This window comes from Drosophila serrata, unplaced genomic scaffold (assembly GCF_035046125.1).
Source record: "Drosophila serrata isolate PLE 108 unplaced genomic scaffold, ASM3504612v1 contig_272, whole genome shotgun sequence".
Lineage (NCBI taxonomy): Eukaryota > Metazoa > Arthropoda > Insecta > Diptera > Drosophilidae > Drosophila > Drosophila serrata.
This window is the reverse complement of record NW_028257170.1, coordinates 315,090-340,235: the sequence shown is the minus strand read 5'-3', so window position 1 is coordinate 340,235 and position 25,146 is coordinate 315,090. Positions and strand designations below refer to the sequence as shown.

Sequence of the window (25,146 nt, the reverse complement as noted above, 5' to 3'; positions counted from 1 at the left end):
TAACAGAAATTAGTTTTTCGTATATATTTTGTGTCTATAAAAACCATATCCGGATTAAATTTGTCGCAGATTCATCCACACCAAAACAATAAACACACAAAGAGTGTATGTACATAAGCTATAAAGTTTATATGATGAAATTTATATAGAGTTTGAGTATTGTCGCATTTGAAACTATTGACTGTGGAAAACTTTTTGTCCGCATCGAAGTTGCATTTTGCATCATTTAAGTTCTGGCTTGGCTTCTGCTGCCGATTTTGGCCCAATCGATATTGTGACTAATTCACAAAATTTTAATTGTCCATGCATTGGCCATGAATAAGTAATGTGCATATAGAGCGTCTTTCTGCAGTAGTTATTATTATTACTTTGCAGTGTTGTGTAGTTTATTTCATCACCAAAGGCATAAACTATCAACTTTTACGACACACACTCCACACCCAAATATGCAAGGAAGTTGCTTTTAATTCCAGTAAATAGTTTACCAAGGAGCTGCTGTCCAGACAGAACCAGAAGCTCCTTGGAAGACCACACCAGACCAGGCCAAAAGACGTTAGCCAAAGTTTTTGGCAAAGAGCATAAATTTCTATGCTTGGACAACACGCAATGAATCGTTCCAGAAATACACTTGGTTTTTTTTTTAACTTTTTTCTGCCTTTCTGCACATAATCAAGTTTCAATTTCCAGTTGTTGCTTTGCAAATTTTTACAGAAACTATGCAAAAGACCGAAAAGGAGCAGGAGGCAGGAGCAGAAGGCAGGCTTGTGGGCTGAAAGACTGACCAGCAGTTGTCAACGCTGGCGGCTGCCAGGATTTCCCTCTTGAGCAGCCAAAGGCCAAGACGTAATTACACTAGGCTATAAAGGTTATTTTTTTAATGAAAGCCTATAAAATTTAGAGGAAACTAAAAAAAAAAAGCAGGAAAGAGAGCTAATTTCGAGAAGCCAAAGAGTGTAAGCCGTCGTTTTTCCCTATAAGATCGCAACTTCGAATGTGAAATCGGTAATAATGTCAATTAGGAATGATTTTCAGAATTGATTTTTATTAGAATATGAGCACATTGGGTTTAAACATTTAGAAATTACAAAATTTTATGAAATTTTAAAAGAACTTTAATGACGTTACCTCTTCAACGTTTTTAGCAATCTTTTAAGATTTTGGTTTAAAATCATTGGCTTTTCAGACTTCGTACATATATCTCTAAGGAAACCTCAAAGATCTGTATTCAAGATATATTACATCGATAATTTTATATGTTCATTTTTTTGGGTAAATCAAAGTTTTTCAAATATCATAACTAAGCCAAAAATGCGTTTATTGCATTTCGGATAACTTTTCTGTGATAGTTTTTATAGAGTTAACAAAACTGCATACTGAGTTTTAAAATTTAAAAAAGTACATTTAAAATTTTTTTCCTATATTAATGAAGTAAATTTTTTGAAAATTAAAAAAAAAATTTTAAAATTTAATTTTCTTTTGGACAAGCCTAGATCGATTGATGCTGATCAAGAATATATATGATTTATAGGGTCGGAAACGACTCCTTCACTGTATTCCAAGCATCTGAATGAAATAATACCATCCTGTAAGGCTAAAAAATATTAAAAATTGGCACCATAATCAGTCATTAAATTTATTTAAAAAGTTTACATATTGAACCTCAAAAAGATTAGGGAATGATTTCTTTTTAGCCATTAAAAAATAACTAATAATATAAAAGGATAACTCTAATATTATATTCTTATAGTAAAGAATAATTGATATAAGGTATTTCGAGATCCTTTCCATTTCTTTGCAGCTTAGTGTTATCCTTTTTAAAATGCATCCTCTTCCTTTCTTCAAATCCTCCTTTTATCTGCTTTCACCGAAACTCACTCCAACTTTTTGGCCAGATTTTTACCAGCAATTTAGCAAACGTCTTTTGGATTAAATTAAAAAATATAAAAGAGAAATCATAAGGAAAAAAACTGTACAAATCAGTTGCACAGAAAAAAGATGAGAAACTTTCAGGATTTCTTTTTTTTCTGTTGGTTGCGTCTTCTTCTCACCCTTGCCTTTAGTGTGAACCATTTAGGACCTTTTCCTACTTTCTGCACTGATATTTTTTAATGTTTCCCTTTTTTTGCGCTGCTCGTTTTCTGTTTTTGGCCACCAAAAGACGTTGCTTCCACAAGGATTTCATTTAATTTGCTGCCACCCCCGCCCGTCCCTGACCACGCCCCCACTTGGCTAAGACTTCCTCCCCCTTTGGGGCCACAGACCCGACTCCAAAGTTCATTTCTACGCTCATTACACTTTTGCTTACGAAAATTGTTTTTCAAGCCGCACCACGAACACAGATAGAGAGAGAGATAAGGCGGGGTTTTCTCTGGCCAAGGAAAAGCTGAAGGAAACTGGGAGCGGGTTAAGCGACTTTTCCTTTTTGGGCGCTGGCAGGACTCTTCTCCCCGTTTCCCTGCTCTCAGCCAAGCTATATGGTTGACTAATTCATTTAATTCAAGAGTTTTAATAAAGTTTGTGCTCGAGCACATTTCCCTGACCCTCTTGGCCCCGGTCGGGAAACCCAAAAATCCCGGGGACCCCTAGCATTTCCCCCTGACCCTTGTCCGACACCCACTTGGTCACTTTATTAAGCGCATAGCTTCAACATTTTTGCGCTCTTTTTTCGGGGGCTTCCCATTTTTTAGATATAGCCGAAATACTTTTCGTCCTGATATAATCAAAAGTGTGGCCGTCTCTAGGTGCACGGGGAGAAAATTGTTGTAAATGTATAGAGGATTTTATTTTTTTGTTTATATAAGTAAACAATGATTTTTGGGATGGGGAAATACTATTTATTTTATTGCTATTATTTTACTGAAGCATCTATCTTTTTTAAGTAAAATTTAGAAGAAGATTTAGCAAAGAAGCTCTACTTATCTTAACAAAAGTTGCTTGAAAAGGAAACCTTGTGTACTCTGATTTCTTTATTCACAGAACATTATTTGTTATTAATTTTTCTTTATAAATTTTGAAATGTAAAAGAATACTTACTCATATATCTCAAAATATATCTCTCCATGTACACATTTACTTGAACTTCTTCTACTTTTTTCGACTCTTTCCAAACATGTGCCATAACTCATTTCTGTGCGGGGGAAGAACCTTTCAAAAATGCCTTGATTTGCTTTGTGGCGTGAAAACCTTTTTTTTATTTTTTGGTTTCTTTTCCTTTGGTTTTTGGCCCGTCGCTTGTATATGCAAATTTGTTTGCTCTACTCTGTAATTTATTTTAAAAAATTTGTTAGGCTTATCTGGTTCTGGTTCTGGCCCTCTGGACCCCTTCCAGCCGCCAACTTTAGGTTTCCCTTTGCTCTTGAAAGTTTTCCTTTGCTCCTTTTATTTTATTTTGATTTTTTTTTTGTATTTTGTGTCTGGCGGTCATGAAATTTTGCTTGAGTTGCTTGAAATTTGCATTTTTATTGTAGTTTTCATAATTGGCAAAAGTTTTTTTTTTTTTGGTCTTGGCTTGCTTTCTGTAAATTATATGAAAAACTAATAAGTGATGAGGATTGGTTTTTTTTTTTGCATTTTCAATTTACAAAAGTTGGAAAATTCAATAAATGAAGGGAGTGGAACTGCCAAAGGGAAGGATGCTCTAATGAGGAAGGGATTGAGGCAAGAAAAAGAAAGTCAAACTAATTGGTAATAGAAGGGGGTAAATAAAGTACTTATAATATTTAAATATAGTCTAGGAACTTATAAAATCTAAAGAAAACTTTAAAATATATGTTAATGATCACTGTTTCTGCTCTCTTCACACCGCTCTTTAAACTACCCTTCTGATATGAACTAAAATCCTTAAATAGTATCTAATTTTCCATGTTTTCTTAAAACCAAATTATCCATTATTAAATTCCTTTAACAAACCCTTTGCATTGTCAAAGAGTGAAAGTAATCCCATTCGAAACTCATCTATCATAGTGAAGCCCTCAGCGAAAGTGAAGAAAACTTGTTCTTAAATTGAAATAATCAATCAAAGTTCCACGCTTTTCAACGCTTCTTTAAAGAGCAACTTTAAGCTAAAGATACGAATTTGAAATATTAAGAAAATGAAAGCCATTGGAGTCCATCAAAGGCGACCAATGCAGTGCAAAACCCCAACGGAGCTGGGAATCTCCAACTTTCAACTTATGTAACCACATCCTGTATAAAGAACTTTTCCCATCTAGTCGCATCGTTATCGTCCCCCCGGTTTTCCAGAGTTGGTAAATGCAACCGCAGCGCCAAGAAGGAGTCGAAGACTCCGGACTCAGAAAAAGGGGTTTGACTCCAAATGAATGAATCTTTAATAGGGTCCAAAGACCAAACGTCGTCGCGCCACAAATCTCGTACATAAACTGAGCGAAAGGGGGAAGCAAGCATTATGCATTCTTTGCTGCAAAAACCACATAAATCTGCCACGAACAACCCCTAGAAATTTGCGGGCTATATGGTATAGTATGTGTGAAGGGAACGAGGATCCTTGCCGAGCTGCGGCATTTTCAATATGCGTTACACGTACGCATTAATAACTAATATATGCATATACAGCAGACTCATGCCTCTCTCCACATCCCATTGTTTGCTCACATATATTTCATATGTCCCTTATATATGTTATGTGTAAATCTAAAAAGTGCTCATATCCGTCCTGCCACATTTATATAATATATATCTTGTATATATTCTCGTTGGCATTATGGTATTTGCAATTGCGCGGCACAAATATCATTACCAATGCCACTGCCAGGCCAGGCAATCTCATATCGCATGAAAAAGTATCTGACAGATATTCCGAACAAGAGAATAGATTACGAAACAGAGCCGCGAGTCCGTTCATTGTTCCCATTTATATTAACTATTTTCTATTGTCATGAACATGGCAAAGAGTAAGTAATATTCAAGGCAAAAGTATTGACTGACTGGCATTGCCGAAGGCTAAATGAATATGTCAAGAAGTCAAACGAATAAATATATTCAGTATCTGCGTCATAATTAAAAATGAAATTCAATATACATTTTCTCTGAAATATATTTTTCATGTCATCTGAATAATCTGCTTTATTATGGCTTTAAGCGATTTAACATCTTAACTATAGATTTAAAACAGCAAACATACTTTGGCACTAATAATATAATGCTTAATGCATATGTCAACTATTTAATCTTCACATAAAATTGTACCAAAAAAATATACTTTTCCTATGGTTGACAATGCATAATTACGATTTAATTAATGGCAAGCATTTCACATTTTAATTAATAGCCAAAAATAAAATTCATTTCATGGGCTAGTCAAGCTGAATTTGTCTATTGAAATAATGCTGGTAGGTTATTTTTTTAAATATTTAATTTCTGAAAGCAGTAAAATATTTAAAATAAATTTAAGTAGGTTAAATTTTATGCAGACTTTCTATTATCTTTAGTTTTTTTTAAGCCTCTCAACGGCAATCACTTAAAATTCATGGTATTTAAATAGAATTAATACAGAAACAAATTAATTTTGTATATAAGAATAAAACAATGTTTGTCTTATCTCCTTTTAATTAATTAAATCTCTATCTAAAGCATACTAAATGAAAACTTAGTTAACACATTGCAGAATAGAGTTTTTCCTTTAATTGAAGAGACTTTTCCTTCTGTTTTAAGTCGATTGATTTTTTGATCTGAGGCAACATTGGAAAATGCGTTTGTTGAAACGGCCAACACAATTGTTGGCAGGCATCAGCTTGGCTTGTATTTTGCATCTGCCAGTCTTTAGGCAGCCACTGACCCCCCCCCTCTTCCCTCTTCCCTCTTCCCCCTTAACCCCACAGCTTCCTATTGTTCTCACACCCCGTCTATATCGCACTATATACCAGAAAACCCCCACCCATCATCAGTGGATGCCAGCTTTTCCAAGTGCCAAGTTTAATCTGTTACAGTTTCCTTTTGCTGGTTTGGGCCTCGTCCTGTTGCCTAACCTCTTTTCCCCCTTCTATACCCCTCTATCCCCGTTAAAACCCCTTTTATAACCCCCCTCTGTTGGCCCCTTTCCTCTTCTCCTGCGCATTTCCATGTCCGCTCTAACCGAAGTTCCGTTTGACGCCCCGCAGGCTGTACAATGGGATAAGGTACTTATCGATAAGGATAATAATTAATTAAATTTGGTAAGAGTTTACGAAAAATTCAGACTAGATTCTGTGGCTTAATATTTAGTAAAAATCTTTAAAAAATACTTGTAACTAATTGCCTAGTAGATTTTATTATTGTTTATTGATTTATGTTGAAAAATATCTTTGTAAAGATCTGCTAACATTGAAGTTCAATTAATCACAAGAGCCTCAGGTGCTCTGTATGATCATTCCTCATTTGAGCCTTAATGCGAGTGCTAGTTTTTTAACTATCTCAAATTTTTGTTTGCTAAAATACCCATAAATTCCACTGTGCACCGTGGCAAATGCCGCTCACTATCTAACTACAGAAAGGCTGACTGGGTCAATAGAGCGAGCTAGCGGATGAGAAAGAGATGGCATGTTGGGCAATGGGCGATGATGGTGGCGACTGCCATTGTTTGGCTGTTGCTATTTAAAGCGCATTTGCTGTTAATTTTGCCAGGCCGTTTGCGTTCGCAAAGCTTTCGACGCGCACATGCCCGGATATCCGGTTTCCCACGCACACATGCACTGCACAAAATGGGGGCTAAGACAGGGAGTGGAATGTACAATAACCAATATTTTTAATTAAACAAAATAGTAAGAGAAACTAGAAGACAACAATTGACTATGATATTTTTTCAGTGCCTTATCAGCGTGTACAATTTGCCTATATGTTAATATGTATGTCTTCCCTAACCGCCTGACTGCTCATTATGTATTTGCCTGTCTGTGTTTAACTTGCCGAGTCGAGTTGAGTCTCTGTGTCTGTGCCTGCTGAACTTTAATTGAATAATTTTCAGCCATGAATATTTCTAATGGCCAAACAAATTTTTTAAGCAAGCACTTGGCTTTGCCGGTAAAGCGGTAACTGCGAACTGTGAACTGCAAAAACCCGTCTGCATTTGCTCGCTCTGTCTGTTTGCTCAGCCCAGCCCCATTTCCCTTACCCTTTCCCCCCCAACCGAGAGGAGGATCCTGGGCCAGGACTCGTATCTGCTTCCATCTCGCCCCTCATTGTGTTTACCTTTCGAGGTAGTTTTTGCAGCATTTTTAATTATATGCACACAAAAGGCCGCCACAAAAGCAATTCGCCACCTTTATTGATGGTTGCTTGTTGATTTTTCGGAACCAGAACGAGGGCCAGAACCATGGCCATGACCAGGACCAGATCAGACCCAAGAGGAGCCAAAACACAGATGGATGCAGACGGTCATAGTTTTTCTGGCTGTGTGTGCGGAAATTTCATCAACTTGTTCAAAAATTCAAATGTAAATAAATCTAGACGGGCGGCCAGGAGCAGGTGCCTCCCGCCCCTAAAATTGTGGGGTTTGTTCTGGCCAAAAACCAAGGGAGGGGAGTGGGGGTTCTGGCCAAGTGTTTTGTTAGCATGCCACAGCAATTTTCAATCGCCTGGACAAAAGTTTGTTTGTTTGTTTGTTTGCTGGTCGGTGGGCAGGCTGGTCAACTGACGGACTGGTCCAGCCGGACTCCGATGATGCAGCTTTCTGCTCTTGGAATATTCGCTGCACTCAGCACAATTCGGCAAACCTAAACTGAAGGTGCATACCCGGGGCAAACTCCCTCCTTTTGAGCCTCAATGCGTCCAGCAAATTGGTACATTGTTGTCTCCTGAGGCTATGGAACAGTGGAGCAATATAGTTGAAGGATCCTGTATAGAAAAGCTTCTATTGTTGTATAAATATTTAATATTTAAGATCTTGAATTTTGTGGGAGCTTAAGCTGAGGTTAGAGAGATTGCATATATATTCTTTATCAGGTTAGAAATATATAATTTCTTTAAGTAAACTTTAGGTATTTCTTCGGAGTGATAAATTTATTATAAATCCCTTTGTTACCTTATTATTTCATACCTTGTTTCTTGCTGTTAATCTATCCCATTGTCCAGGTGAGTCTCCAATTTGGAAGACGGCCAGGAGTAGGCAACAATTGCAACCTTGACTGCCATTTCGGAGATGGATAATGGATGATAGATGGGGTTGTGGGTGGCTTTTGGTGCAGGTGGGGGTCTGTGTTACCTTCTTCTTCTCTGTATTGGTCAAGCCAAGTGGCTTTTGAGTGCTTTCCTTGCTTGTAGTTGTTGTTATTGTCATGGTAGATAAGTGCTCGATAGGGCAGAGAGGACCAACTCACCTGACCCTATCCCCTATAGGGGTTCAATGTATGTGGGTGCACTGGGAAAATGTACATAGCGGAAGGGATTATAATCATATTTGCTTGAATATGGAAAAGCCTTTGGAAGTCAGTGTTTTCTTGATTGTAATAGAAACTTTTAGCATTATTATGTACTTTATAAACTACTTTGATATAATAAAGGAACTAAAGCTATGAATTTGTATAAGAAATATATTTAATACACATTTCTTTTATCAATTTAAAATAGTTTTTAGTTAATTAATTATCCTATTTAAAAGTTCTTAAACACCTTCTTTAACTATAGTTAATTTTGAAACGGATACCTTCACATCTTTCCAACAGTGTAAAATGTGTGTTCGTGCTGGTCTTGTCCTATAATTATTTGCTATAATCTAAAATTAAATGGGATTTGACAGTTGATGAATTGCAGAGTAGTTCGATTGGAAATGCACAGAGACCCAAAGTGCCGCCTGATTGTGTGGGCGGTGGGATTATTTTGTGGGTGGCTTGGATGTCCAGCGGGTGACCCCGATTCGCCCAGCACCACCCCCTCCAGAAAATCCAGCTTAGTTATGCATAGTTTGGCAGTCAAAGAGTTTGAGCTGATGAGGCTACAGATGCGCTGCCTGTGCTCAAGGTACTCTAATAATATCTTATCCAGTAAGTGGTCTGCCTAAATGGAATTCTGTTCGGGGAACAAGGATTTGGTCCTCAGTCGATGTTGATTAATTTTGATGATGAATTGAAGGCTCTCTCTCTCTCTCCCTCTCTCTGCTTTTTCCCAGGAAACTCTTCTCTTGTTCGGCTTATACATTATAAAGGTGGATATAATTGAGTATAAACCGGAATGGGGGAGAATCAATTAGTTGGAATGGTAAACATACAAAATGGAAGTTAATCACAGTTTGGTGATTAGGTGGGGAGTTTGGGGATACCTATTGATTGTTTTGATTGAAAATATTTCACTACAATCCAATTAATATTTAGATCTTATAAATATATAACTTTTTAAAAAGAAATACCTATTTAATCATCAGATATAAGATATAGGAACCTTTATTGTTCAATTTAATTGCAACATATGTACATACTTTCAAATTCATTTCTCATTTCTCAGCTGCTTATTAATATTTCGCGAAAACCAATTTCATTTTCTAGAACAAAGAACCGATTTTCCGTATTGTCTCTTTTGAAGTTTTCCTTCCCGCCCCCTCATGGACTGTGATCTTTCATAATTGAAAGAACAACCAGGAGATTTTTGCATTTTTAATAAGCGAATTCCCCATTCCCAGCAGAGTCTACACATTATTTGCACAATATTTCGCATTTGCTGCATTCAAAAGTAAACAAATTTCACTCTTATTGTTCCAACATTTGCCGGACCCACGTAATTAAACTTTGTTGCTTCAAAGTCTGGCCCGGTCGCTCAATTTGCGGCCAACAAAGGCACAGTCCAAACATTTTTATTTTTTTTTTTTGCGTTTGTTGCCAGCAATTGAAATGTGCTACGCATTGTCCTGGCCATTTTCTGGCTGGCTGGCAGACTGACTGTCCGCCCGGCTGAATGGCAAAAACAGGACATAGTCCCAACCAGCTTGCCTATCCGGACGGGTCCTGCCAGTAAACTGTTGTTATTTTAACGCAATTTTCAAGTGGAATGCAAATTGTTTAATGATTTCAATTGGAAAATTGCTGGAATACTTGACGAGATGGAACGAGATGGTACCAAGAAAGGAAGATTAACCATTCGGTGTGCCAGAATTAAGGGATGCTCTTTGTTGAAAACTGTGATTTTTCGGCATTAAATGGTGTTATTTTTGGTAAATATACAGGAATATGTTTTGACAAAGCTTTGACTTTTGACTGATTTGAATTGGAATCCATATTTAAGATGTGCATTCCACATAAAAAAATAATTAAACTCTTAAAAGAATGAAAATGGAAAAATATTTCATTGGTTAATTATTTGTTATATTTATTTACATTGTGGAGAATTTATTATTTTATAATCTATATACCCTTTATTCAGGGTATCGTAAAAGCAAAGGCAAAGGAGACAACAATGGTCCAGCTTTTCCGTCACCAGTTTACCCTTCTCTTTATTCATTTACACTTAGCCATATAATTATATGTTATTATACTAAGATTCATATATAATATATAATACCCTTAATTTTGATGAAATACCTTATACCATTCGCATAAAGCAAATAATTTTGAGACTATTAAAAATATGCTACAATTAAAAACATATACAAATTGAATTCATGATAATATTACCATATCTCTTCCTATTATCAATTCATTTAATATAAATCCCTTTATAAACTCATATTTATAATTAATTAATTTTTGTGTACGATAGATCCTTATGCAATTTAATTGAATATTTCATTTTTTATTTGTGTATTTTGTGCCCCATCCTCCCCAGAGTCTGGTACTCTTTGTAAGTCCATGCGTAGGCATATAGGATAGATGGAAGGGTGGACGAGTGGGTGGCTTGGTTAGGGGATGAAAGTGGCCTTGGAGTGGGCTGAGTCTAAGGGGGGTAGGTGCTCCTCTTTGCTGCATTTTTCGTATACCGAGTGTCTGATTAAATTAAGTTGATGAGACGGGCTCCAACGCAGCAGTGCCAAGCAATCTGTTTGAAGGACTTTTGTGTTATATTGATGCATTGTGCTCCATTCTTTCTCCCCGCAGCAGTTACTCAAACACTCGACTACTTTACTTGATTCGTTCATTTAGTCCGTTTTCATTTCGGCTGCTTTTCGATGAACAGAGAAAAAAATATGCCTGAAAAACTAGATTTATTTGTTCATAAAATATTTATAGATCAATAGTTGCAATAATTGTTTCAACATTTTTAAACCAAAATTATATTTCATGCAATTGTCATATGCCTAAATTATAAGCTTAAAGAAACTATGATTGTATCTATGATAAAATTATAAATTTTAAAGACATCTTCATAGATTACTTTCTACCATATCTGTTCGATCATTAATCTCTTTTTTTTTTCGATGTGTGTCTCCCTGCGTCTGAATCAGCTTCTGTTTTTGTTTGCCTTTCACGTCGAAGGAACGACTGAACGCTCCCACTTCAGCTCCTGCTGAATTTGTTTATCATTATTGGCATTAAAAGGATTCGAAATTGTTTATTGTCTAGCCAGGAGTCGTGAGTCCCTTGTCCCGCTTCCCCTCCCCTCACCCTGTCTCCATGAAGCCAGCATGACTTTGTCCTGTCTGCCAGTCATTTCAGTCACTTAGTCAGTCATCCCATCGAAGGCTGAATGTCCTGGCTACGTGCCTGCGAGTGCAGTTTATTTAGACTTTTGTTTCAACTGCCTCCGACATTGTCGCCAGTTTCAGAAACAGACTTTCCTTACCTTTCCTCCCTCCTTACATGCCCTCCCCCTCTGGGGACAGTGGCACCGAGGTCATGCAAAATGTGTCCAATTAATTGATGGATGTTGGACGTGAACTTTAGTGAACTCAATTGAAATGAATGAACTTTTGTGGGTATGCGTATGTGAACTGAATATCATGAATCATTTGGGTGAAAGTTAGAGGAGGTTTTCTTTATAAAGGGGAACATTACGTGAGTACTTAAAATATATAATTGAAGATTTATAATCGTATAAAGGTTTGATTAAATATATACTAGAAATATTTTAATTAATAAAGAAAAGAAAATACCTATCTCTTTCATATTTTTGAGGCTTTATGAAGCCTCTAAAAGTCACTTTCTGCTTTATAGATTTAAAAATATATATGTTCTTTACTAAATTAGGATTAATTTATTTTAATATCCCTTTTCCTTAGCCTTGCTCCACTGCTCTTTTATCAGATCGTATCCACTCTTGTGCCCATTTCCGGTCTCTGGCAAATATTCTACTCCTTTTTTGTTTGCGAGTCAACATGCTATTTGTAATTAATTGTTTTTGCTTGATGGAGCTTGCCATGGACCCACCATTCCACCTCCTCACTGAACCACTCTTCACTCCACTCCACTTTACTCTACTCCGGTCCACCCTACCCCACTCAATCAATCGAGCCCTTTCGGTCTACTTCTCGGAATGGCTGCAGTGCAATGCACGATTTATTGAGAAATCAATTGTTTAACAACAGGCAATGGAAACCACAAGAGTTCTTTGCAAACAAACTTCTCGCCTCGAGCCGTCGCACATCCACATCCACATCCACAGAGCTACTTCCCTTTTTCGCCTGCTCTTCTTCTTCATTCCAACTTCCGTTTGTTGATGCTTCCGGGGATTCCGTCCGGACGGACGGACAGACAGACAGACGGACGAATGGCTGGAGGGGCTAGGCGATGGATCATTGTATGGGCATTTAATTAAATCGATGACAAAATTACGCCAATTAAAGGCGTCGCTCTCCAAATTGGTCTAGCCCGGCGGTATATTACGTATACGCAGCGTTGTCTCTCTTGTCTTGTCAAATTGTAGGTAAAAGTTATCAAAAAAGTTTTGCTCTACGTCGCTCACACCGTTCTGGCCCGGACTTTCTGACATTGAAACCCATCAATTCGTGTCAATTAATTTGCCTGAGACGACAATGCCACGCCCAGTCTCAGCGCCCCTTATTTATTTTGAAGGAAAAAGGTACAGTGGGGGAAAAATGTGTCTAAATGAAGATGTTTATTAATGTAATAATGTATTTTAAATACATTTTCATAAGGCTTGTATCAAATAAAGTCCTAATATTATTAATAACAATTTCTTATAAATTCAATAAACCATCTAATGCAAAATATGCTATAAAATGGGATATTAATTTATAGATTTATGTATTATGAATACATTTTGAAAAGGCATGCTCTATGGATTCCTTTAATAAAAAAAATCCTTACATCTTTAAGCAAGTATTACAATTTCTTATAAATTCAATAACTTATTAAGAATCTTAATTTTCTTTCCGTGTAAGCCGACAGCTTGGATGCCAAAAATGTCCCTTCCTATGTTATAGTTTGCTTCCGTAATATAATTAAAAACTTTTGCCAGGTGTTGCAAATTTCTCAACTGCTCTTCGGCTGAGAGTTGCGTCCCGGACTTCCGGAGAAATTGCGAGCAAAAAAAGAAGAAAAGACGAGAAGAGATCTCTCCGGGGGCCCTCTTTCTGGTCTGGTCTTGTGTTCTGTTTTGCTTGTTACCTTTTTTAGGGGCGGCCCTCTATCTTCTTGGCCAACGGGAAAGTTCATAAACTTTTGCGATGAAGGACTTTAAATTGGGGTGAGTGGCGGTTAGGAGAGATGGACGCTAATGCTTTGGCTTTCTGCTTTGGAGAGTTGTGTCTCTAAAACAAATTTTCTGTGTACCTTGTGTGCCAGCATGTGTGCCTATCAGTGCCCAGGCTGCTTGGCCTTTGTTTACTCTCCTGCCAGAGAGAATTTCCAGAGATGATGATGATGATGACGGCTACGACGACGCTGTGGACGTGGATGAGGAACATCCTCCTCCTTCTGGCCTGCGGAACAATGAGAGACTGCGCTCCACGCATTATGTTAGTTTGATATGTGTCTTTCGATTGTTTGCCCTGAACTCGACGATTGAAGTTTGCCATATATACACACACACATCTCGATATTGTCCATCGAGGCTGTTGACCACACACACACACATACATATGTGGCTAGCCGATTGTTCGGGACCCAAAGTCCGTATATTAAATATTTAACCCTGTAAAGTAAATTTCGTTGCCACGAAGCTATTGTTTGGGCTCGATTTTTGTCGATTTTATAAGCTCAAAGTTTTATAGAAAACAAAATTTGGCCCAATGGCAGATTACTGCAAGATACATATAATACTCGTACAAAGTTTTAGGGAATTTTGAATTATATTAGGGATAGTTTTCTAAATTACTTAAGATTTTATTAGGGAGATTTTCTTTTATTTTTATAACCTTTCATTTAAGTTGGGAGCTTCAAAAACTATGAAGGAATCATTTCCGACCCTATAAATCATATATATTCTTGATCAGCATAAAAAGCCGAGTCGATCTAGTCATGTCCGGTCAAAAAATAAATTTCCAAAATTTATTTCTAAATTTCTACGATTTTTTTACCTCATTAAAATATTCAAAAATTGACAAAAATTTAAAATATTAAAAATTATAAATTGAGTATGCAGATTTGTTAAACTAATAAAATGAAGCATATAACAGCTTTCGGAATTAAAATTAATGCATTTTTGGCTTAGTTATGAGTTTTTTAAACTTTGAATAGATGAACATTTTTGTCATATTATAATCTTGATAAAAATAGGTAAAATACATGAACAACTTGTTTTTCTTGCCAATTTAAAATGAAATTTATGTATTATTTGTATATAAAATTGTTATTAAACATTTTATCCTACAGAATCCCATAAAATTCCTTGGTTATCTCTCTTAGATCTCATTTTATCAAAACTTATTATGACTCCTTTTGCCAGTTTAAAAATGAAAATCATATTAGATTCTCCTCTCTTTTATAGTTAACTTTTTGATTTTATGCCTCCTCAAAATTGTGTGCAACCGGGGTCCTGAAACTCATTTTGCAATTTAGGCTCCAAAAACTACTGCATTGCTGCTAGTTGGTAGCTGGTTTGGTAGCTGGTTTTGCTGCTTGGCCTGTGTGCTTTGTGCTTAGCCATGTGGCCAGTAAATTCATAAACTGTGATTCCTCCGACAGTTGCGAGTTTGCCGGCACGAAAATCTTTGCCACAAAAGCCCCCGAGTGTGTCAGCGGTAAAGCAGAGAAAACGTGGGGAAAAACATGGGGCAAGAAAGTGGAGAATGAACGGTGGCACAGAAGGCTGGCACGGCTGGGGAGCTGAGGGAAAATTTGAATTGACCGCCTTGTTGTTGTTACTTATCCTTAGCCATTGCTGCTGCTGCTGCTGCTTCTCCTGCAACCATTTCACCGCCGCCTTTCTCCCGCTCCTTTCATCATTTTGGGGTCGTTCGGGTTAGTTCAGAAAGTGCAGTAAAAACTTGCGGTGGCATAAAGACCTGAGACCTCGCCTCGCCTCGCAACATAACTGCCCATACCCACGGATCACTTAAAGAAAGATTTTTATTGTCTTATTAATTAAAAATAAAATTTTCAGTAACTTTAAAGCCTTAAATTTTAAATGAAAATATATTTAACAACCCAAAAATCTATCTTTTTAATATCAAATCAAATAAAATACATTTAAGTAACATTTTTTATCGTATAAATCATTTTGAATTATAAAATTCAGCTTTCTAGTTTATAATTCTAATTTAAACAATCTTTCCTAATCCAAAACTCCTTCAACTTATACCTGTCTTCACCTGAAACTTATTTCTTCAAGTGTTTCCCCTTAACGATGGCACAAAAGACAAAGTTTCTGCGATGCAATGGTAAAGTTGCCATCCAAGATGTGGAGCTTGGGGAACGCATGTGCAGCCTGTTTTCTGCGGCTGCGGCTTGAATTTGAAATTTTCCAGTTTGTTTTTAGCTGCCGCCGTCCTTGGGAAAAATGTTGAAACAGAGGCAGAAACAGAGGCAGAAACAGAGGCAGCGGCAGAGGCAGAGGCAAAAAGCATAGATCACATTTGCTTCTTGTGCGGGTCGCGAGACTGCCAAAAGATGTAAACTTTTTGTCAATGCGGTTCCCAGCAATGTGGCACTAAAAGTGCCGTCCAAGGACAACAAGCGGCAGGAGCATGCTAAAGCAACAAAAAAAGAAAAAAAAAACATGGGAGAAAAATACCATCATAAAATGTGTTGCAAGCTGAAACAATTGCTCTGGTTGTTGCTGTTGTTTGGCCAACATGTTGAGCCTAAATCGTTAAAGTTTTTCACAAATGCACTTGCGGCAGATCTGCGCCCAAAAATCCTCCAACTATCATGCGCACTCAGGAAAAGTCGTACTCTTTTGGCGAAATTAAGAAGAAATTTTGATGATAAAACATTTCTCATATTAGTTTTATAATTCCGTTTGATTTCTATAAATTCTAGACAAACCCTAACAGATTAGAGTGCCATAAAAAGGTTCTCTGTTTAAAAGTTCTATTTATTATTCAAAGAAATATAAAGATACCCATGTTAATTTATCTCTTTTGTTGGAAAATTTTCTTATGGTGATAGATCTCTGAGAAAATTGGTAGGCTCAGTGCAATTTTCCAACGCGAAATTACATGAAAGTTTTGCCTTGTATCCAAAAAAGCCGCTACCGAAGCCTTGTTGCTCTGATGTGTTGCTGTTGCCGCTGCCATGTTGCTGCTGTGTGTTGCTGTTGGGTGTTGCTGTTGCTGTTGCGTAGCCGCTGCCGCTGCCACTTGGTTGCTGCTGGTTGTCGGTGTTGTGTACTTGAAAAAATTTTAATTTAAACTTGCGTCATTTTGAAGGCTTTAAGTGGTTGCCAGCTCGTTGACAGTTGCTCCTGACAGAGCCAGCGGACAGACGGCAAAGGCTGTCAGTCCTGCGAGTCCTCTGTCTGTCGTCCTGTCCCACGGTCGTTGTGTCCTTTACCGCCGCAGCTTGTTATTAGTGCTCTCACTCTCTCCTGTCCCCCCTGCTGTCCCTCTTCACCCGCGATAGTTGTAGTTGTAGTTTGCCGCTGTTGCGTTTTTATATTGCTAGAACGCGTACACAGGAACACAATTTTACGCCAGGGCTAAGCGAGGGTCGAAAGGAAAATTGTATTTAAAATTGAGCAGCTTAAACTGATTTTTTTAAATAAAATTATTACTTGCTTTTTGACTTATATAATTGTTTTTTAGAGAAAGCAGACATTTTTATAGAGAACTGCGGATGTGAAATATTTAATAGCATACTTTTTTGGGCCCGGTTGGCTTTTACTGTCACAGTCTTGTTTTCCTTGTAAAATATCTACATATATTAGGATTACTATTATTATAATGTTAGTTAAAAAATTATATTACAAACTATATAATTTTTGTACATTTTTTAGGCTTAACGGGGTATTAGGATGTGATAATTTTGTTTCAATTTGATTTACAATCTATACAACATCTTCCTTCTTTCAGAAGAATGTGACCTAATCTATGCTCTTTACTACCTAATGCATCCTTAATTAGATTTCAATTTGAAATAGGTCAAACTTGTTCCTTTATTTGTATAAACTTTATTTTTTCTCTTTATCTAAATGATTTAAATATTTGCCAAGCAACCCCCTCAACAAGTAGCCTATTGCGGGGATGGGGTCAGAGTTGACTATGCAGTCATCATCGTCATCATCCAACCTCGCCACTAAGCCCACTCATCACCACCCAACACCCACAACCACCCGCCGCCCACAACCCAACCCCCTTGGAGGACCTTCTACCCCTACGCCCCCTTTCGCTGTTGCACATTTTTAGCCAGCCTGCAGCCATGTAAAAGCTTTGAATATTTATGCAACAGCAGCAACCAGACGAACGATCCCAGGCCCCATTGGCGGAGGGAGGTTGGGGGAGGGAGGTCCTTGCAACAGTTGCTCTTCACTTGTAGCTCTGACACATTTTCAAAAAAGTAGGGTCATCATCGGGCTGGCTGACATTTGCTTAAAACTTGCCATGTTCAAGAGCTGCGCGGCTCTGAAAGTGCTGGCTGGCTGCCGGCCTGGGGTTGAGATGGGTTTGGGTTCGGGTTTGGGTGTGGGTTTGGGTTTGGGGTGTGGGTTTGGTCGGTTGGTTCAAGAAAAGTTTGCTGCTTTTTTACGCCAACACGCGTAAGTGCCCTAATTTTTTTTTTATGTGGCTGGCAGTGTGTCCTGTTTCACAGCTTTAGCTCGATGCTGTGTCCCCCATTTTTAGCTTGGTGGTCCTTTGTCTGTGACTTTGTGCTAGATTTGAATACCCTAGGAATTAGATGGGAGATGAGTTGGTATTTGAGAAGGTATTTTGAAGCTCAGGGAATGCAATTTAAAGATTTTTAGTTCTAAGTTTTTTTGTCTTGAAAAGATTCCTTGAAAATGTAGATTTAATATTATTTAAAGGACTTTTGAAGATAAGGAAATGTTATTCATATATTATTAATTATATGTCTTAATAAGTAATCTATAAATTCATTGAAAAACGGAAAGACTTACTATTAATTAAACGGGAGAAGGGTTTGCATACGGAGAGGATTTTTAAAGCTCAGGGAATGGTGTTTATACATTATTAATATCTATTTTCGAACTTGAATATATTTCTCCTAAATTCATTGAAAAGACCAAAGATTTATTATTAATGTGCTTAAAAATTTGTGTACTTATGTTACTCATAAGGGTGTTATCCCAGGATCTTAAATCAAATTAAGATAACTTCTAACTTCACTCAAGCAAGGAGAGCATTTAAATTTTACATAGAATCTTTCCCTGACATCCTTTTGCTCCAGTTTTTCTTTTTTGTCCTGCGAATTGCCATTGCGCGTTGATATTGTTCGATTGTTCGGAGGCGGCGTCACCGTCGCTCCTTTCTCAGGCGGGTCCTTTGCCGGTTCCGTTGGTCGCGTTGGTTGCCCGCCCGGTGCGGTGATCTTTTTAATGAGTTGCGTTTTGTGGCCTGGCGAAAGTTCTTCTTGGCGCCTTTTGCCATGAAATGAGGTCGCACAAATAATACGAGAAAAAATATCCGAGAGAGTGAGAGAGGGGGGGAGAAAAGCTTTTGTGTTCCCTCAGAGTTTTTCCATTGCCACATTTTACGCCAGGCTGTTGTGTGCTGTGTGGAAAATACTTATTTTGAAGAAGAGAGAGAGCTCGCGCTCATCGCGAATTCGAATTCTGGGGGATTGGCCTTGGTAACTTAAGTGGATTCGCTTGTTAGGCGCTAGCTGGATTTTCTTTTTCTCCTTTTAGCTGCTTTGGTGAAGTGCCAGTTACCAACTGGGTTGGTTAAGGATTTCCTAGATGGCCAAATATAATGGACTAAATTGGCATAAATTTCGCTAGCGCCAGATATATTTACTAAATGCAAAGTGAAGATGATGAAAATTGGCATTAAATGAATAGACTTATTTTGATTGGAGAAGTTTGGCAAGATGTCGGTTAATCCGGTTATAAATTAACTACATTCCAGGCTTTGAATTACCACGAACTTAAATTTAAGCCTTGTTCAATATATTTTCTTATCAGAACCCTAAACTTAATTCAAACCCCTTACCCTCTCCCTTTAGCTTATAACTCACTAGAACTATATACTTCTCTAAGGACTATCATTATTTCCAACTAACTGGACAATCATTTTAGATACAACCCCAGACCAAAAAAAAAAAACAAGAAACATATTGCTTCTGGGACTGTTCCTAGTCAATCTTCTCTGTGGTTTGCATAAAGCAAATAGCAATTTTCCCAGCTTTTCCGTATCTCTATAGTATTTACGAGACTTTTTGGGCAAGAAAAATCCTCTCTAGCCATGACCCATGACCCCGAGCATCGACCGTTGGTCCATGTCGCATAACTCCCCGTTTAATTATGAGTTGGTTTCTGAGTTCATTATGAAGGCGGAGCAGCAGCAGCAGCTAAAATCCTGGAAGGACCCCTCATCCCCTGTTAGCCCCATGGTTGTCATCTTTTGTTTGGGGTTCGTTCGAGCTCATGAACATTCTTGCACGTGAATGCAACAAAAATGAAATAAAGTGCACGCCGAAAGCTGCACAATTTACATTTCTTACGTTTGCAGTTGGTGCCGGTGCCCCATGCCCCATGTTCCTCTCCCTCTGCCTCTTAGGTTTTCCTCTTGCCCAATTCCCATTTCCCAGGCTGGGCTGTCAACGCGGTTTTTACGCTGCTGTCACAATACACACACAAAAAGACAAACAGATAAAAGGAACAAAAAGTTGGGAATATAGTAAGATAACGAATTAATAATACTCTTATACATACTGTGGCCGTCTTTTAGTTCTAAACACTTCTTGTTCTTTTCTTCTCTTACTAATATTTCTTTATTATTTAATCCTAAACTTTTATACTTGGTTTTATCTATTCTTCACTCTTGTCTTTACACTTTTGCCTTTACACGTCTACTCTCGTTACGATCTTCTCACCAAGTGATCTGCCGCTCTCAGCAAACACTCAATCAACCCCCATTCTTAGCCAGTCGCTCTCTCATGTTCTCTTTTGAGAGAGCGTAACATCTCAATTAGAGTGGCCAGAGCATACTTATCTTAACTGGCCTGCTACAACTCGGCCGTCCTGACTTTGAGATAGCCCTCTATCTCTGCTTAGAATTATAACTTAACTACTATTTACAATTTGATTTTCATTTACAATTCAATTCTTAGTTTACTATCTTAATTACAGTTTTAACCAATGTCTTATATTATTTGCACTCCAAACACCTTGATATGGATTGCGAGACAACTGAAACCCATCAATATCTTTAAGCAAATATCTGTCATTTTTTAAAACTTTTTCAATTACATAAGGACCTTTACTTTTTGGAATGAGTTTTCTCGAAGCTCCTACAGTGCTATCAAAATTCTTTACCATAACATAATCTCCTTCTTTATATTCTGTAGCAGTTTTCTTTTTTGCATTATAATATTTTTCATTCTTTATTTGAGATTTCCTTTGTTCCTCTTCTGCTTCTTTTCTAACATCTTCTAAGGTTTTTCTAATATTTCCTAACTCATTTTCGTCTTCTAATCTTTCTTTTAGATTATCCAAAACTTCTCCTTTCTGTCTTATCCCAAATAATGTTTCACTAGGACACTGCTTAGTACTATTATGAATTGTATTATTCATTGCATACTCTACTTTTTCCATAACTCTATCCCAATGTAATCCCTTTTCCGGTTCTGTCAATTTTGCTATCATAGGTCCTAGGATTCTATTGACTCGTTCAACTTGGCCATTAGCCTGCGGCGAGCCCGTCGCTATTTTTATGTGCTTCACATTACTTTTTTCCATAAACTCTGCAAAATCAGACGATGTAAAACAACTGCCCCGATCTGATACTATGCATCTAGGTATACTATAAGCTCGAAAATAGTCTGTTAATGCATTTATCACCTCTTTTGTATTTGTCGTTTTTGTTGTGTACAACCTAACAAACTTTGTAAATGCATCTACGACCACAAATATATGCTTTTTTGATCTGCTACTATCTACCGGCCCATAATGATCTATATGAATGATCTCAAAAGGTTTGTTGCCTTTTGGTATACTATGTAAATGTCCATCTCCTCTACCTACCTTCGGAGCATACGCTATACACTTTAAGCAATTTTGAATGTGTTCCACGACTTTATCTTTCATGCGTGGAAACCAATAGCTCTTTCCAATAACTTCTAACATTTTATCTCTCCCAATATGACCCATTTCATCATGATACTTGTATAGCACATGTTCCTCCATTCGATTCGGTACGTAAAACAATAATCTGTTGTCGTTGCTTTTCCTATAGATCACACCATTTCTCATTTCATATAACTTATGCTCGTTACTTTCTAACATTTTCCTAATTTCCTGAACCTTTACATCTTTTGATTGACAAATTACTAAATTTGTTTCGAATGTATTTGCCTCCACTATCATAATGTTGTTGCATCTACTCAATGCATCTACATGTTGCATTTGTCTGCCTGCTCTGTGTTTTAATTCATAATCGAATTCCTGTAGCTCTAGAGCCCACCTTGCTATTCTTGGGTTCAACTCAATCTTATTGAGGGTTAAAGTTAGAGAGTTACAGTCTGTTACAATTTTAAATCGTTTGCCTAGCAAATATATTCTAAATCTTCTTAACGCGTATATTATAGCTAAAGTCTCCAATTCAAAACTGTGATACTTCGCTTCCGTTGCAGTTGATCTTTTCGAAAAATAGAAAATAGGATGTAACTTGCTGTCATCTTTTTTCTGAAGAAGCACAGCCCCAAATCCTAAGGCACTTGCATCACAATGAAGTTCGACATCATCTCTGTAATCATATAAAGCTAACACTGGCGCTTCCATTAACTTTGCCTTTAAAAGCGAAAAACAATTCAACTCTTCTTCTTCAAACCTAAAAAGCCTATCCTTTCTTAATAAATCATATAATGGTTTCGCTAATATAGAAAAATCCTTAATGAATCGTCGAAAATATGAACAAAGACCCAAAAAGCTTTGAACTGCTTGCACCTTGCCTGGGATCGGAAAATTTTGTATAGCTTCTAACCCCTTGCTATCAGCCTTAATCCCATCGTTTGAAATTAGAAAACCTAAATATTTGACCTTGTCTTGTAAAAATTTGCATTTATCCATTCTCAATTCTAACTTGTTTTCTACTAACCTTCTAAATACTTCTTTTACAACATCTAAATGTTCTTCTAAACTTTTGCTTGCAACTAAAATATCGTCCATGTATATGATTACCTTCTTTTCTCTTATCATGTCCGAAAATATGTCATTGACGAATCTCTGGAATACCTGTGGGGCTGTTTTAAGACCCATGGGCATCCGTAGAAACTCAAACTGCCCTAACGGGGTGGTAAACGACGTATATTTCACTGACTCTTCGTTGACAAATACATGAAAGTAACCATTCTTAAGATCCAATTTTGTAAATACTGATTTTCCCACTAAGCTATCCAAAAGGTCATCAATTAATGGTATCGGATAATTGTCCTTAGCCATTATTTTGTTCAATTTTCTAAAATCTATACAAAGTCTAAGTTCACCCGACTTCTTCTTCACTAATACGATAGGAGAAGCATACTCCGATTTACTAGGTTGAATAATCCCATCTCTAATATATTCGTCTAACATTTTTGATAATGCTTCCTTTTCACTATATGACAGTCTTCTTGGTGCGCAGCTAAATGGTTTTGAGTTTTCTAACACTATTTTCATTTCGCATTTTATTTTCGGAACTTCCGGTCGCTTGATTTGAACATAATGCGTCTCTAACATCTTGATAAACGTTTCACAATCCTTATAGTTTATTTGCTCACCAATATTATAAAGTTTTTGTTCCTCACAGTTTTCTAAAATGTTTATATCCATTATTTCCCTATCAAAATTTTCGTCCAACACACCTCGATGTTCCTCAACTAACCCTTTTGTACCTAAAGTTTGTTCCCGTATAACATCTGTACCTAAATTATTATCTTCTAAACATTCACCTAAGCTTGTATCTAAACCATTTTCTCCTAAATTTGTACCTAAAATGTTTTCATATAAGCTTGTACCTAAACCATTTTTTCCTAAATTTGTACCTAAAATGTTCTCATATAAACTTGTACCTAAACCATTTTCTCCTAAATTTGTACCTAAAATGTTCTCATATAAACTTGTACCTAAACCATTTTCTCCTAAATTTGTACCTAAAATGTTCTCACCTAAACTTGTACCTAAAAGATTCTCACCTAAACTTGTACCTAAAATGTTCTCATCTAAACTTGTACCTAAAATATTCTCATCTAAACTTTTACCTAAAATATTCTCTCCTAAGCTTGTACCTAAATCTTTTTGATCTAAATCTGTACTGAAACTACCTTTATCTAACTTCTTGTCCACTAAAATTTCACTTTCTAAATTTTCGCAATCTAATACTCTATCCAAATCATAAGGGTCCTTAGTATTGTCATTCACTAAGCTAATGTTTGAATCACGACCGACTTGGGTTTTACATTCCTCGATTGTAATCATTTTTAAGGTTTCTAAATTAATTTCTAATTTACAAGCTTTCATAAAATCTCGCCCCAGCACAATATTACAGAGCATAGATTCGCTAGCCACAACAATTAATTTAAACCAAATCTTTATTTCATTTTTTAATACAAAGCATAATATTTTTCCATAGCTTTTCAATAAGCTTTTGTTTAATCCGAAATAACTTTCTCTAAGAGGTTCTAACTTAATGTTTTTTGGTATACAAGAACGTTTTATGAGCGAAACTGGGCTTCCCGAATCTATTTGGCACTCTGTAATAATAGGCTGGTTCGTATTTTTCACACAAAAAATTTTGAATACTCTTACATAGTTGTTTTCCACCTCCTTATTCTGGGGACATACAGCAATACGGTGATCCTCTGCGCCACAGCCATAACACGAACCAGGCTCTCGCTTTGGCTTGGTGCACTCCCACTTCCAGTGCCCCTTGCCGTTGCAGTTGAAGCATCGAGTGTCGTTGTTCGTCGAAACCGCCTTTGCCGCCGACGCCTTCGCCTTAATTGACGCCCTTGCTGGCAGCTTGATGTCCGCAAACGCTCGCAACATTCTCCTCGGGGCATCAAAACATTGCATTTTAGCCTGCATTCGAAGACTTGGTAATGGAATGCCCTCTACAAGTCCATCCACCAGCTCATCCTCTTCCATTGCCACATCCCGAGCCAATCTGCACTTCTCCTCGAAGTACATCGCAAATTGTTCATCCGGCGACCAGACGCGTGCCTCAAACTTGCGCCTTAATGCCGCTTTTGACTCAGTGCTCCCAAAAGCTAGCTTTAATTCTTCGATGAGCTCGTCCATTGGCTTCGCCAACCGTCCGGCCTCAGCATGCAGCCATTGTAAGGAATCTCCCTTGAGCTTGATGATCAACAGAATTCGCCGCTGCATGTCCGTTAATCTATGAAGGGCCGAAATACTGTCCCACTGGTCAATCCACGATCGCACACACACCTTGCTACCGAAGTCCATTAGCATTTCTCTGGCCATGTTAAAACCCGGTGTTGCGAAACTGTCTGTTGCTATTTCGCCATCTCGCTGTACGTCGCCTCTGCCGTCTCCTCTGCCGTCGCCTCTGCCGTCGCCTCGTTGCGAGTTCTGGAAACTTCTGGTAGGTAGCTGTTCAAAGTTCTCAGAACTGTTGTTGTTGGCGTCGTTGTTTCGTCGCCCGCCACTGTCGCCAACTCTAACGCCTAGCTGTCCTTCCTTCTCGGAACCATGCCGAATTCGAGCATTTTCGTC

The 25,146-nt window shown here is 37.5% G+C and overlaps 1 protein-coding gene and 1 long non-coding RNA gene across 2 annotated transcripts in view; one reads left to right on the top strand and one right to left on the bottom strand.

The window, feature by feature from the left end:
* The window catches only part of LOC110176284 (uncharacterized), a 344,989-nt gene that overhangs the window by 75,886 nt on the left and 243,957 nt on the right, over positions 1-25,146 (top strand). The gene's annotated exons all lie outside the window — the stretch shown is intronic.
* LOC147643456 (uncharacterized) lies at positions 18,057-24,795 on the bottom strand. Its single transcript, XM_086834300.1, has 3 exons — positions 23,733-24,795; positions 22,529-22,715; positions 18,057-18,138 (listed from the first exon to the last, which is right to left on the bottom strand). Exons 1-3 carry the CDS (start codon positions 24,793-24,795, stop codon positions 18,057-18,059), a joined length of 1,332 nt encoding a protein of 443 aa, XP_086690426.1.

Bases quoted from the DNA above. Each gene is read 5' to 3' on its own strand.
- LOC147643456 (XM_086834300.1), bottom strand. From the start codon at position 24,795: ATGCAGCGGCGAATTCTGTTGATCATCAAGCTCAAGGGAGATTCCTTA. The intron at 22,716-23,732 runs GTAGTTTCAGTA...CCACCCCGTTAG, and splicing joins GGACAAGAAGTTAGATAAAG to GGCAGTTTGAGTTTCTACGG. The intron at 18,139-22,528 runs GTTAGTAGAAAA...TCTAATTCCTAG, and splicing joins GTAAAAGAAGTATTTAGAAG to GGTATTCAAATCTAGCACAA.